This window comes from Haliotis rubra, unplaced genomic scaffold, assembly GCF_003918875.1.
Source record: "Haliotis rubra isolate DU_JTF1 unplaced genomic scaffold, ASM391887v1 Scf712, whole genome shotgun sequence".
NCBI classification, from domain to species: Eukaryota; Metazoa; Mollusca; class Gastropoda; order Lepetellida; family Haliotidae; genus Haliotis; species Haliotis rubra.
This window is the reverse complement of record NW_025767427.1, coordinates 102,698-115,888: the sequence shown is the minus strand read 5'-3', so window position 1 is coordinate 115,888 and position 13,191 is coordinate 102,698. Positions and strand designations below refer to the sequence as shown.

The window sequence follows — 13,191 nt, the reverse complement described above, 5'->3', positions numbered from 1 at the left end:
GGCCAAGGATGTGAACGTTCTTCTTTCTCTCAAAAACTCCCATTTAGAAAATGGCCACATTTACACATAAAACCTATTGAAAGCTTTACTTTGGCCTGGAATTTTGTTTCTCCGATCAAACACCGTTTGTGCAAGCGAGGTGCCTGGTCCTCTGTAAACATCATGTTGTGAGTGAGTGAGTGAGTTAAGTTTTACGCCGCTTTTAGCAATATTCCTGCAATATCACGGCGGGGGATACCAGAAATGTTAAATGTTGTGAAACGCAAACACCACAGGATTCAGTTGTTGGAATATTGAGCGACATAGACCCGAGAAGATCCGAGTTAGAATTGATGTCCAGCAACCCGTGCTTGTTGTCAGAGGCGACTAACAGGGTCAGGTAGTCAGGATGACACATGTCATCGTATCCCATCTACGTAGATCTATGTTCACGCTCTGGACCACTGGATTGTCTGGTCCAGACGTGATTATTTACAGACTGACGTCATATAGCTGGAACAATGCGGCGTTAAGCAACAAACAACAATATCCATAAAATTGTAATAATTCTTCAAGAAACAAAACAAGTAAACAAGTCAAATACTGATGGTACCGATACATGGTTTGGCCTTATAATGTATTTGATTTATCATTTATACCAATCAGAGTCCTTGTTAGTTGGGAAATGTAAAGATTGTCACACGATGCACCCAGTCTTTAGATGAAGGCTCGCTGGCACAATTCCACATAACAACGTAGATTGACATCACTCAGATAGCGTATAAACCAAATTTACTAAATATTATGATGTAAATTTGCTTGTAATGTTTTAATGGGAATTAAAGTGTGTTTGGAGTTTGAAACCACAACAGACAAATACATGCTGTATCTTGCTTTTGCCTTTTATCAAAATGAATAATAATAACACCAATTATGTTTCAGTGATTGTGTCACGTCATGCGATAAGATTTAATAACCTCAAACAGTCAACAGTCACATAGCAACGGTAGTGATGCCATTTCATGTGAGGGGACTGTGTTTTGGAACTCATTGGTCTTGTCATTCTCTGATGTCGATGTCCCCTAACAGCAGGAGTATGGCCAAACCCGTGGTGTTTCTGTTGCTTTTAGGTAAGAGAGTCAAACACTAGTGTATGAAATAAGGCCCGTCCGACAGCCCAAGATGGGCTAGTGTTCTGACGGACGGTCCAAATATGCAGCTAGCCAGCCCGACTGTCTGGTAAAAATTTTTAGAAAAAATGTTCCATACATCTGAGTAATTTTCTTTGGATTGTGTGGTCTGGTTTAATCCATTTTGGGCTGGTAACATTTTGAAGTTTGTCTGGCTGGGTTTTTGGCTTATTTCATGCAAACACCCATTACAAATTAATTTCATAGTTAAACTTACTTAAAGAATGTTAGCATTATGTAAAGAACGGTTTTGACAACATTTTCCATAACTGTGAAAGATTCGTATTTTTGTGTAGGTAATGCATTTAATCTCTATAAACTATGAAACTTTCGTAAATGTGTACTTGATAGATGGTGCATTCTGTGATGTGACAACTCCCATACATATGACATGTGAAGATTAAATATGTTGCTGATGTTTCCAATGATTGAACTGAAAAAGTGAACAACAGTTTACAGAAATTGAACACACAATGCCTATTAGAAAGTGATCAAATGTAAGATTTTACATTTCGGATTACACTTTCTCTAGAACTAGATTCTGTACTTTACTGTGGTGGTGTAACATGCTACATTTTGAGATTACACTTTCTCTAGAACTAGAATCTGTACTTTACTGTGGTGGTGTAACATGCTACATTTTGAGATTACACTTTCTCTAGAACTAGAATCTGTACTTTACTGTGGTGGTGTAACATGCTGCATTTTGAGATTACACTTTCTCTAGAACTAGAATCTGTACTTTACTGTGGTGGTGTAACATGCTACATTTTGAGATTACACTTTCTCTAGAACTAGAATCTGTACTTTACTGTGGTGGTGTAACATGCTACATTTGAGATTACACTTTCTCTAGAACTAGAATCTGTACTCTACTATGGTGGTGTAACATGCTACATTTTGAGATTACACTTTCTCTAGAACTAGAATCTGTACTTTACTGTGGTGGTGTAACATGCTACATTTGAGATTACACTTTCTCTAGAACTAGAATCTGTACTTTACTGTGGTGGTGTAACATGCTACATTTTGAGATTACACTTTCTCTAGAACTAGAATCTGTACTTTACTGTGGTGGTGTAACATGCTACATTTTGAGATTACACTTTCTCTAGAACTAGAATCTGTACTTTACTGTGGTGGTGTAACATGCTACATTTTGGGATTACACTTTCTCTAGAACTAGAATCTGTACTTTACTGTGGTGGTGTAACATGCTACATTTTGGGATTACACTTTCTCTAGAACTAGAATCTGTACTTTACTGTGGTGGTGTAACATGCTACATTTTGGGATTACACTTTCTCTAGAACTTTTGAATCTGTACTTTACTGTGGTGGTGTAACATGCTACATTTGAGATTACACTTTCTTTAGAACTAGAATCTGTACTTTTACTGTGGTGGTGTAACATGCTACATTTGGGATTACACTTTCTCTAGAACTAGAATCTGTACTTTACTGTGGTGGTGTAACATGCTGCATTTTGAGATTACACTTTCTCTAGAACTAGAATCTGTACTTTACTGTGGTGGTGTAACATGCTACATTTTGGGATTACACTTTCTCTAGAACTAGAATCTGTACTTTACTGTGGTGGTGTAACATGCTACATTTGGAGATTACACTTTCTCTAGAACTAGAATCTGTACTTTACTGTGGTGGTGTAACATGCTACATTTTGAGATTACACTTTCTTTAGAACTAGAATCTGTACTTTACTGTGGTGGTGTAACATGTTACATTTGAGATTACACTTTCTCTAGAACTAGAATCTGTACTTTACTGTGGTGGTGTAACATGCTACATTTTGGGATTACACTTTCTTTAGAACTAGAATCTGTACTTTACTGTGGTGGTGTAACATGCTACATTTTGAGATTACACTTTCTCTAGAACTAGAATCTGTACTTTACTGTGAGTGGTGTAACATGCTACATTTTTGGGATTACACTTTCTCTAGAACCAGAATCTGTACTTTTACTGTGGTGGTGTAACATGCTACATTTTGAGATTACACTTTCTCTAGAACTAGAATCTGTACTTTACTGTGGTGGTGTAACATGTTACATTTTGGGATTACACTTTCTCTAGAACTAGAATCTGTACTTTACTGTGGTGGTGTAACATGCTACATTTTGGGATTACACTTTCTTTAGAACTAGAATCTGTACTTTACTGTGGTGGTGTAACATGCTACATTTTGGGATTACACTTTCTCTAGAACTAGAATCTGTACTTTACTGTGGTGGTGTAACATGTTACATTTGAGATTACACTTTCTTTAGAACTAGAATCTGTACTTTACTGTGGTGGTGTAACATGCTACATTTTTGAGATTACACTTCTCTAGAACTAGAATCTGTACTTTTACTGTGGTGGTGTAACATGCTACATTTTGGGATTACACTTTCTCTAGAACTAGAATCTGTACTTTACTGTGGTGGTGTAACATGCTACATTTGAGATTACACTTTCTCTAGAACTAGAATCTGTACTTTACTGTGGTGGTGTAACATGCTACATTTTGGGATTACACTTTCTCTAGAACTAGAATCTGTACTTTACTGTGGTGGTGTAACATACTACATTTGAGATTACACTTTCTTTAGAACTAGAATCTGTACTTTACTGTGGTGGTGTAACATGCTACATTTTGGGATTACACTTTCTCTAGAACTAGAATCTGTACTTTACTGTGGTGGTGTAACTTGCTGCACTTTTGAGATTACACTTTCCTAGAACTCTGTACTTTTACTGTGGTGGTGTAACTAGAATCTGGGATTACACTTTCTCTAGAACTAGTCTGTGGTGGTGTAACATGCTACATTTGGGATTACACTTTCTCTAGAACTAGAATCTGTACTTTACTGTGGTGGTGTAACATGCTACATTTGGGATTACACTTTCTCTAGAACTAGAATCTGTACTTTACTGTGGTGGTGTAACATGCTACATTTGAGATTACACTTTCTCTAGAACTAGAATCTGTACTTTACTGTGGTGGTGACCACTTTCTTTAAGGCTCTGTGTATTCATAACTTCGCTCATGGGATCCGTGTCTATTTACTCTCATCAGAGGGGAACACAGGGTTTGTGATCTGGACTACCAGTTGTCAGACTTCCATTTTGTGGAATCCGCGGTGGTTATGTGGTTAGATTGCCATCGTCCTGGCGATTGGGTGTGGTAGTCTGGGAGTGTGGGTTCGAACCCTGTGTGGGACTCATAGCTCATAAGTACTGTAATCCCCAATATGACATAATTTTTGTTATGTAGCTCAAATTTGAAAGAACCGGTGTCAAACTTGATAATGTCTATTTCACCATGAACATTCATGCAACAGTAAATGTTACTAATGCTGTGTAGTTGTTTGTTTAATGAAGACCGAGGTAAGAAATGCATTAACAATTCACAATCCTACCATGTTTGGAGTGTAGTAAATTTGGGTTGGAAAAAGTGTTTTTATGAGATACAATGTCTACGATCCTCAATAGTTGTTTGTAATGCGATTGTTCCTTTATTTTTTGTAAACACATTTAAACAAAGTTTTCAAACATTTTTTTTTAAATAAATATTTATTTAGATGTGTTTGTTTATATGATGACCAAGCGCCAACACTGTCACTTGTTGGGATGTTTCGATCACCTTTTCAATCGAAAATCAAACTGAGAATTTTATTATCTTTTGCTCCTGAGTGTATATCTACACATACCATCAGTATGTATATCTATACATACCATCAATATGTATATTTCATATTTTTTGGATAACTAAGTTACAATGACCATTTCTACAACATTTTTACAACATGTGAATGTTTGAAAATATGCGGCAATCTTGTTCTGCTTCATGGAGGGGCGGTGGGGTAGACTAATGGTAACGGCGTTCGCTCGTCACGCCTAAGACCCGGGTTCGATTCCCCACATGTGCACATTGTGTGAAGCCAATTTCTGGTGTCCCCCGCCGTGATATTGCTGGTATATGGCTAAAAGGGGCGTCAATCTAAACACACTCTCTCACCCTGCTTCAGGGATGATCTACACTACAGATGGGACTTCATGTGACATCTGTACCACCACCTATGAATCAAGTATAGCAAGCGCTTCGGATTCGCAGAAATGCATGTAAGTAGTTTCGTGTTACCTTGTAATGCTGAATAACCTTGTAATATTATTTATTTCTTATGATATGCAATATGTAATGTTATACACTTATATTCAGTCATATATAAGTGACCGGAAGTGGGACTTTTTCCCCTTGAGAGTTCAATTTGATTCCAAAGCTAAATATTAAAGTGAAATTACACCACAGATATAATCAAATGGCACAGAATTGTTGCTACCTGCAGATTATTCTGCAAAACTCTTTTCAGCAATAAAAATCTCAAGTGTTCTTTTTAACAATCCGAGGAACTTTTTTCTCGGCAAATGAATATGCCCAAAAGGAGTAAACAGGTTGTTTAGTTTGGTTCACACGCAATGGAAAACATGTATCCCTACGCATGATATATACGTTAGATTTGGATAAGTTTCTGATGTAAATTTTGATACAAACTTTTATTTAAAGGAAACAGTAATGTAACAATGGTAAATGGGATTCATCACTCGTGTTATTGAATATCGGAAATATCAACCTCGTCATGTTGATGTTCAGACGCAGTTGCAATAACTTATATAAAAAACACCACAAGAGATGAACTCACCAAATATTCTACGCTTATAATATGTTAACTGTGGTGTAACCTCCAAATTATATGTAATCTACTAATATGGTGTTTGGAATCTACGAATGTGTTACGTAGGTAATTTATTTATACAGAATTAATTCCCGTCACGACGATGTCGTTGGCTTGACCAAACGTTTGCAATGTCTTCCCCACCATGATACTGCTGGATAATTCTTCGATGTGGCGTAAAACTACACTCACTCAAGCACGTGTTGAATGTATTATGTGAGACAGTCCGTATTTGTCTATGATTCCCATACCCGTGAAGATCCAGGTTAGAATACAGATCTTCAGTAACCCATGCTTGTCGTAAAGGGCGACGAACGGGATCAGGTGGTCAGGCTCGCTGACTTGGTTGACACGTGTCACCGGTTCCCAAATGCGGAGATCGATGTCCATGATGTTGATCACTGGATTGTCTGGTCCACAGTGGATTATTTACAGACCGCCGCCTTATAGCTTGAATATTGCTGAGTGCGGCGTAAAACTAAACTCACTCACGCACGCTTGTTATTATTTCTTGTCAAATGATGCCCTGTGTGTATATCCCAAAGAGCAGCGAAGAGTTACCTTGCCTGTCTGGCGGGTGCAACAGAGGAAGCAGGCTGTGACAAGAGGGCTGAGAAAATGAAAGTTGCCCAGGACGAGGTGACCAGAGTGAACGCCCTCTCAAGCGAGACATGTGGTAAGTTCCAACTGAATGTTAGTTTTGAAACAATCCCGTCGTTCCCGAAATGTGGAAAATTATTACAACCTTTACGGTTCCTGTCTTCCTGCAGTGGGATGCCTTCCAGATGCCATCAAGAGGCACATGTGCAGTAGGTCAAGTTGTATAAGGCCCCTCTATTTGTAATACAGAGTTGCGCCCCTTAGTAGTACCAGGAATATATGGCAATGGGATACAAAACCAAGTGTGCCCTTTTTATCATGCGAACTTATGAACAATACCAACACCCACCCCCCACCCCCAAAAATGAAAATAAAATAAATGAATAAAAATAAAATAAATAATAAAAGAATGACACTTAAATAATAAATAAATAAATAATTAATTAATAAAAATATTAAAATAAATAAATAAATAAATAAATAAATAAATAAATAATAAATAAATAAATAAATAAAAAAATATGAAAAGGAATTACGTCATACATCATTATGCTGTCTTCGATACGTCGGTTCTCATCAACCACAGAACAGATTGTAACTTTATTTGGTCTTGAATGTTGTAACCTTAATCAAACATGAGCATTATGGCGGTCTTTGTAATCTTGATAAAAATATTAAGCTTGGTTGTATTTTTCATCATTTATGTTGCAGTACTGACAGACAGCTGCGAATGTCAAACGACCTTCTACATGTCAAATCTCAGAGATCAAGTGTCCAATTGCTAGTAGGTGAAATAGCATAATCATCATACTAATATTTTGTATAGCGCCAACATCCCGCTCAGCTGCTCAAAGGCGCTTTGTTTTTCCCTCGCTCATTGGATGTCAGTCTCAACGGCACATCATATTTTCAATCTCAACTCCCTGGGGATCATGCAACTTGTGCAGCCACTATGCGCACCAAGTTATTGCGGCTGCCCCATCCTTACGAGGTACCCATTCACAGCTGGGTGGACTGGGACACATAGTCACAGTATTTTGTCCAAGTTTACTGCGGGTTGCTGCACCAGCAACTAGGTGTTTGCACGTATTCACGTGGCCACCATCTGGTCATATACCAACGGATTTGTGGGTTCTTTTAAGTGCACAAGGTTGTGTACTGTACACTAGGGGCTGTGACAACACTGAAAGAGTCTGCACACAAAGTTGACTCCAAGGTTTTACACCCTGTCACAGGTGGGCTCGATGCCAGCACCTTAAGCTCCCTGGATCACAAGCTAGCGAGGTTACCACGCCCCCATTTTCATAACTAGTCTCTCCCAGTAGTCCAGCTATGAGATGCTAAAAGAAACAATTTCTTCAACGCTTTAAGATTTCTATTGAATTATCTGTTCTTCTTGACTAATACGAAGGCCGAATGGTGCCACATTGGTAGCTTAATCTGAGTTTCAATCGAAATTTCTCGTTATTTCAATTAATTGTCTATATTTTTTAATTTTTTTATTATTCTCGTTTCTTCGATTATATACTTTCGAGCACAGAATTGTTGTTTCGTAATTTTGAGCTTTTGAAATAAACCTTAATCAATGAGAAAATAATCGAAACAACGAGACGTTACTCGAAATTTCGAGAACATAATTAAACTAACGAAATAATCGAAACAGGGAGAAAATAATTGAAGCAATACGTAATTTCACGCTATTGAAAGAAATTTGAACCAATGATAAATTAAATGAAAGTACGAGAAAATATTCGGAGTAACGAGCCCAAAAAAAATCAAAATTTCGCAAAAATATACAGTATATATAGTGAGATTTTGTTCTCAAAGAAATAATGTATGCTGAAAAAGTGGCACCGTTATGCTTAGTTTATAAGACAATGGAAACACAGGTTGATGGTTCCAAGCAGAAGGGGAGATTGGAATTTTCCGTTTGTCAAGATTTGTGTCAAACTTTTGTTTTCTTGATTGGTAATTGTACAACGCCTAATTCATCTTATAATATATATCAATCTTTTGATAAATGGCTTTATAAGATGTTGATTCGATTTGATATTGATACATCAACAAAAAATCGATCAATCGATTATTGATGTAAGGATCAGCTTGCTAAAATCAAGATAAAGACGATAGAAGAAATATACGAAATGCCCTGCAAACACCTATTTCTCCTGTCAGTGCAAGCGTGGTTCAAGATCTCTGCGCCATCTCAGCATCTGGTCTAGCGTGTGATGACGTCACCACCAATGCTGTCTACTCGGTCTCTACCTCCAGTACATGGGTCAACGCATGCTCGGGTCAAGGTCAGTAGATATAGACAGTGTTATAACTGAAATATTTCTCAAAGTGGCTTTAAAATAAAACCCCCTTACCGTTCAGCCTCTATCCGGATAGCCTCTGATCAACACAGAAAGGGGTAGCCCAGTGGTGAAAGCGTTCGGTCGTCACGCCGAGGACCCGGGTTCGATTCCCCACATGGGTACAATGTGTGAAGAACATTTCTGGTGTTCCCCGCGGAGATATGGCTTGAATATTGCTAAAACGGCATAGAACCCAACTGACTCACTCACTAGTTTGGCACGCAATAGATCGATCGCCCCAAAGCAAACAAAGAGTATCCAAAAGGGGATTGCATACACCCGTTCCAAGGTTGTGTTGTGCAGTCCCTTAACAATGCCAATATACTATGGTCATCGGTTCGAATTCCACTTTCTTTCTTAATACCTTCCTTGGTCTGTCATTACCTAGATCATGCTCTTTACCTGGAACGGTGGGGTAGCCTATTGGTTAAAGCGTTCGCTCGTCACGCCGAAGACCCGGGTTCGATTCCCCATATGGGTACAGTGCGTGAAGCCCATTTCTGGTATCCCCCGCCGTGACGTTGCTGGAATATTACTAAAAGCGGCGTAAAACCATGCTCACTCACTCACTCACTCACTCACTCACACCTTCATCAAAGTAATGCACTTCCTTCTAAGGGTGCCTTCGTTCCTAACTCTTCGGAATTGTTAATAGTGTGTGAAATAAATACCGAAACTGAGTATATGTTCTGTTTCAGAGTCCCTCCGAGGTTTGTCCCTAAGGGTCGCCATTCTTGTAGCAACTGTCGCTGCACTTATCAACGCTCAGTAGCACTCATGACGTCATCGAATGTCAGGATCCGGTCCCTTTGACGAATGACGTGTTCTAAAAAAAGTTCTGTGATGTATTTTAGGGATCAAATCTCGATATGCAACGATCTTTAGATGTAACCTATCCTTTTACTAGTTTCACTTTTCATTCAATTGATGCGATCAACATATTTTCAAACAAGGTCCAGCTATATCGGAATGCTTCACTTCCTGAACCGTTTCTAGTATCTAGGTGTATCGTTATTTATTAGTGCACCATGCAACTACGAACTGTATACAACATATTTTTGCTTAAAAGTGAAGAGCTTAAAGTGGTTCCATTGATTTACTGTTATTGAGAATTATGCCTTATGACATTAATAATGGTAAATACCATACTTCCGCGTTGTCAATGAACACTGTATTTAGCAATGAATGATACTCATTTTAATACATAGCCTTGACATTGTTATTCTTGAGCTTTGAAGGAAAATAAATCAAAAGAAACACCAATATATATTTAAAAAACATGTGATTTCTGTGGTCTTTGAGAATAAAACTGTGATAAATTGATTAAATTCTTTGTCGAAAATATCAAAAACCTTGTTGCTATATAAGAAACGAGGATGACTTCCTATACGGTAACCGCCCCAAACCCCTACAGCCCATAACCCCTACAGCCCATAACCCCTACAGCCCATAACCCCTACAGCCCATAACCCCTACAGCCCATAACCCCTACAGCCCATAACCCCTACAGCCCATAACCCCTACAGCCCATAACCCCTACAGCCCATAACCCCTACAGCCCATGAACCCCTACAGCCCATAACCCTTTACAGCCCCCCCTACACCCCATAACCCCCATACAGCCCATAACCCCCTACACCCCATGACCCATAACCCCCCTACAGCCCATGACCCCCTACAGCCCATACCCCCCAGCCCACAGCCCATAACCCCTACAGCCCATAACCCCCTACAGCCCATGACCCTACAGCCCATAGCCCCACCCCTACAGCCCATAACCCCTACAGCCCATAACCTACAGCCCATGACCCCTACAGCCCATAACCCTACAGCCCATAACCCCAGCCTACACCCATGATGACCCCTACAGCCCATAACCCCTACAGCCCATAACCCCTACAGCCCATAACCCCTACAGCCCATAACCCCTACAGCATATAAGAACAAACTCTCCATGGTCCAGTGCACTGCTAATCTCCTGCCTGTTACCTATTTCATACAATGGACCAGGCCAAACACTTGGGTATTAAGAGAATGATTTTAATGATCCGCCTATACAGGTTTGTTTGCTGTTTGTTAAACGCCACATATGGCGTCTTTCTATAAATAGTCTAGTTCGGGCCATATAATCCAGTGACTAATGTCAGCATCGACCTAAGAAATTGGGATACGGCTTCAACAGAGTCAGCGAGTCTGACCACCCGATCCCGTTAGTCGCATCTTACCACGAACATGGGTTGCTGAAGATGACTTCTAACCCGGATCTTCACGGGTTGCCATACATGTAAACAGGCGTTCACGTGTGGTTTGCTCGGTTTTGTCTTGACTGAGTGAGTGAGTGAGTAAACGTAATGTTTTACGCCGCTATAAGCAATATTCCAGCAAGATCACGGCAGGGGACACAAGAAATGGGCTTCACACATTGTACCCATGTGGGGAATCGAACTCGGGTCTTCGGCGTGACGAGCCAACGCTTTAACCACTAGGGTACCCCACCGCCCCCTTTCGTCTTGATGGTTATGCATGATTTATTATATACTCTCCCAAAAAGAAACGCATCATGAAAATAGCAATTTCATGTAGCAATGAATTAAAACGTGATTCATTTTACAAAAGGTTTTGCTCTGTTTATGAGTCCTATGGTGTTTATGTTTTGAAACATCACAACAAAACGCACCATCTGTAAAATACCCGTATTTAACAGCATGATTTTCAATTTCGGCGTGTAGTGTCACAGAATACACAATTCACATGCAATGCACGTGAAAGTTGGGGATCAGATAGTCACAATGATGGGTATAAAAGGTTGATCGCTGTCTGTCGATTATTCACTGTATTTGGAATATTGTTGACGAACGCAAAATGCCACGTCTAAGTGAAGCCAACCGTCATATCGCCATTGGTTTGCTTGAAGCTGGCCAGTCTCAACGTGCAGTTGCCCGACGCATGAATGTTCACCAAAGCACCAGTTCACGGCTCTGGGAGAGATATCGCCGGCAGAATGCGGTAGCAGATGCCCCTCGTAGTGGGCGACCTCGAGCGACCACTGCGGCACAGGATCGCTACATCCGGGTACACCACCTGCGTCATCGTACAGCTACGGCGACCAGTACCGCTCGACAAATACGCGGATTGAGGCGGCTTTCTGCACAGACCGTCAGGACCAGGTTGAGAGAGGCTGGTTTACGTGCCAGAAGACCTTATTTTGGCCCTGTGTTTCGACAACAACATCGTCGACATCGAGTTCAATGGTGCACCAACGTTCAGGCCTGGAACCTACCGAATTGGCGTAGAATCTGGTTCAGTGATGAATCACGATTTCTATTGGAACGACGCGATGGAAAGAATGCGGTTGTACAGACGTCGACGTGAACGTTTCGCCAACGCTTGCGTTCCCCAAGTGGACAGATTCGGCCGGGACAGTGTTATGATGTGGGGAGAGATCACCTGCCGTAGGAGAAGTGATTTGGTGATGATCCAGGGCAACCTGACAGCTCAACAGTACTGTGACGAAATCCTACGCCCACATATCTTTCCAATCATTGATCGCCAGAGGGAGTTGTTTCAACAGGACAATGCCAGGCCCCACACAGCACGTCACACTAGAGACTTCCTCCAGAACCACAACATCAATGTGCTCCCCTGCCCCTCAAGATCACCGGACTGAAACCCGATCGAACATCTGTGGGATGCCCTGGACAGACGGGTGCGACGCCGTAACCCTCAGCCCCAGACACTTCAGCAACTCGCACACGCACTACAGGTAGAGTGGGCTGCGATAGGGCAACACGATATTCTGAGACTTATTCGTTCGCTGCCGAGGCGATGCCGTGCAGTTCTTGATGCCCACGGTGGTCACACGAGGTATTGACTTCAGCGCCACCACACGTCTCCATGTGACACTCAAACTGGCTTTCCTCGAGTTGGTGCCAAAGACGGATAAGTCTGCATTTCCAGTGTGCAATTTCGCTATATTTCATTGACTCATAAAGCCTACAAGATGTTTCAAAATAAACATAAAAATGCAGTTGAAATTCCTATATGCGTTTCTTTTTTGGGAGAGTATATATACAATTACAGCGCAACCATGTCATGCACCTTCTTTCATTTAAGATAATAAATAACAATACCATCAATTTGACTATTATGTATCGACATGAAATGAAAAGACCCGACATTCACACTTCCAGAAGGCATCTATGTTAGTAAAGGCGTCGATTTACAATTCTGACTGTAAGGATGTCCCACCCGGACAAAATCCCACCCGGACAAAATCCCACCCGGACAAAATCCCACCCAGAAAATCCCACCCAGACAAAATCCCACCCGG

At 40.5% G+C, this 13,191-nt stretch overlaps 1 protein-coding gene across 1 annotated transcript; it reads left to right on the top strand.

The window, feature by feature from the left end:
• Positions 1-998: 998 nt before the first annotated feature.
• LOC124259199 lies at positions 999-10,184 on the top strand. Its single transcript, XM_046693294.1, has 6 exons — positions 999-1,109; positions 5,200-5,293; positions 6,450-6,580; positions 7,216-7,288; positions 8,680-8,804; positions 9,560-10,184. Exons 1-6 carry the CDS (start codon positions 1,049-1,051, stop codon positions 9,631-9,633), a joined length of 558 nt encoding a protein of 185 aa, XP_046549250.1. The 5' UTR covers positions 999-1,048; the 3' UTR covers positions 9,634-10,184.
• The last annotated feature ends 3,007 nt before the right edge of the window (positions 10,185-13,191 follow it).

Bases quoted from the DNA above. Each gene is read 5' to 3' on its own strand.
- LOC124259199 (XM_046693294.1), top strand. From the start codon at position 1,049: ATGTCGATGTCCCCTAACAGCAGGAGTATGGCCAAACCCGTGGTGTTT. The intron at 5,294-6,449 runs GTAAGTAGTTTC...TATATCCCAAAG, and splicing joins TCGGATTCGCAGAAATGCAT to AGCAGCGAAGAGTTACCTTG. The intron at 6,581-7,215 runs GTAAGTTCCAAC...TTTATGTTGCAG, and splicing joins CCTCTCAAGCGAGACATGTG to TACTGACAGACAGCTGCGAA.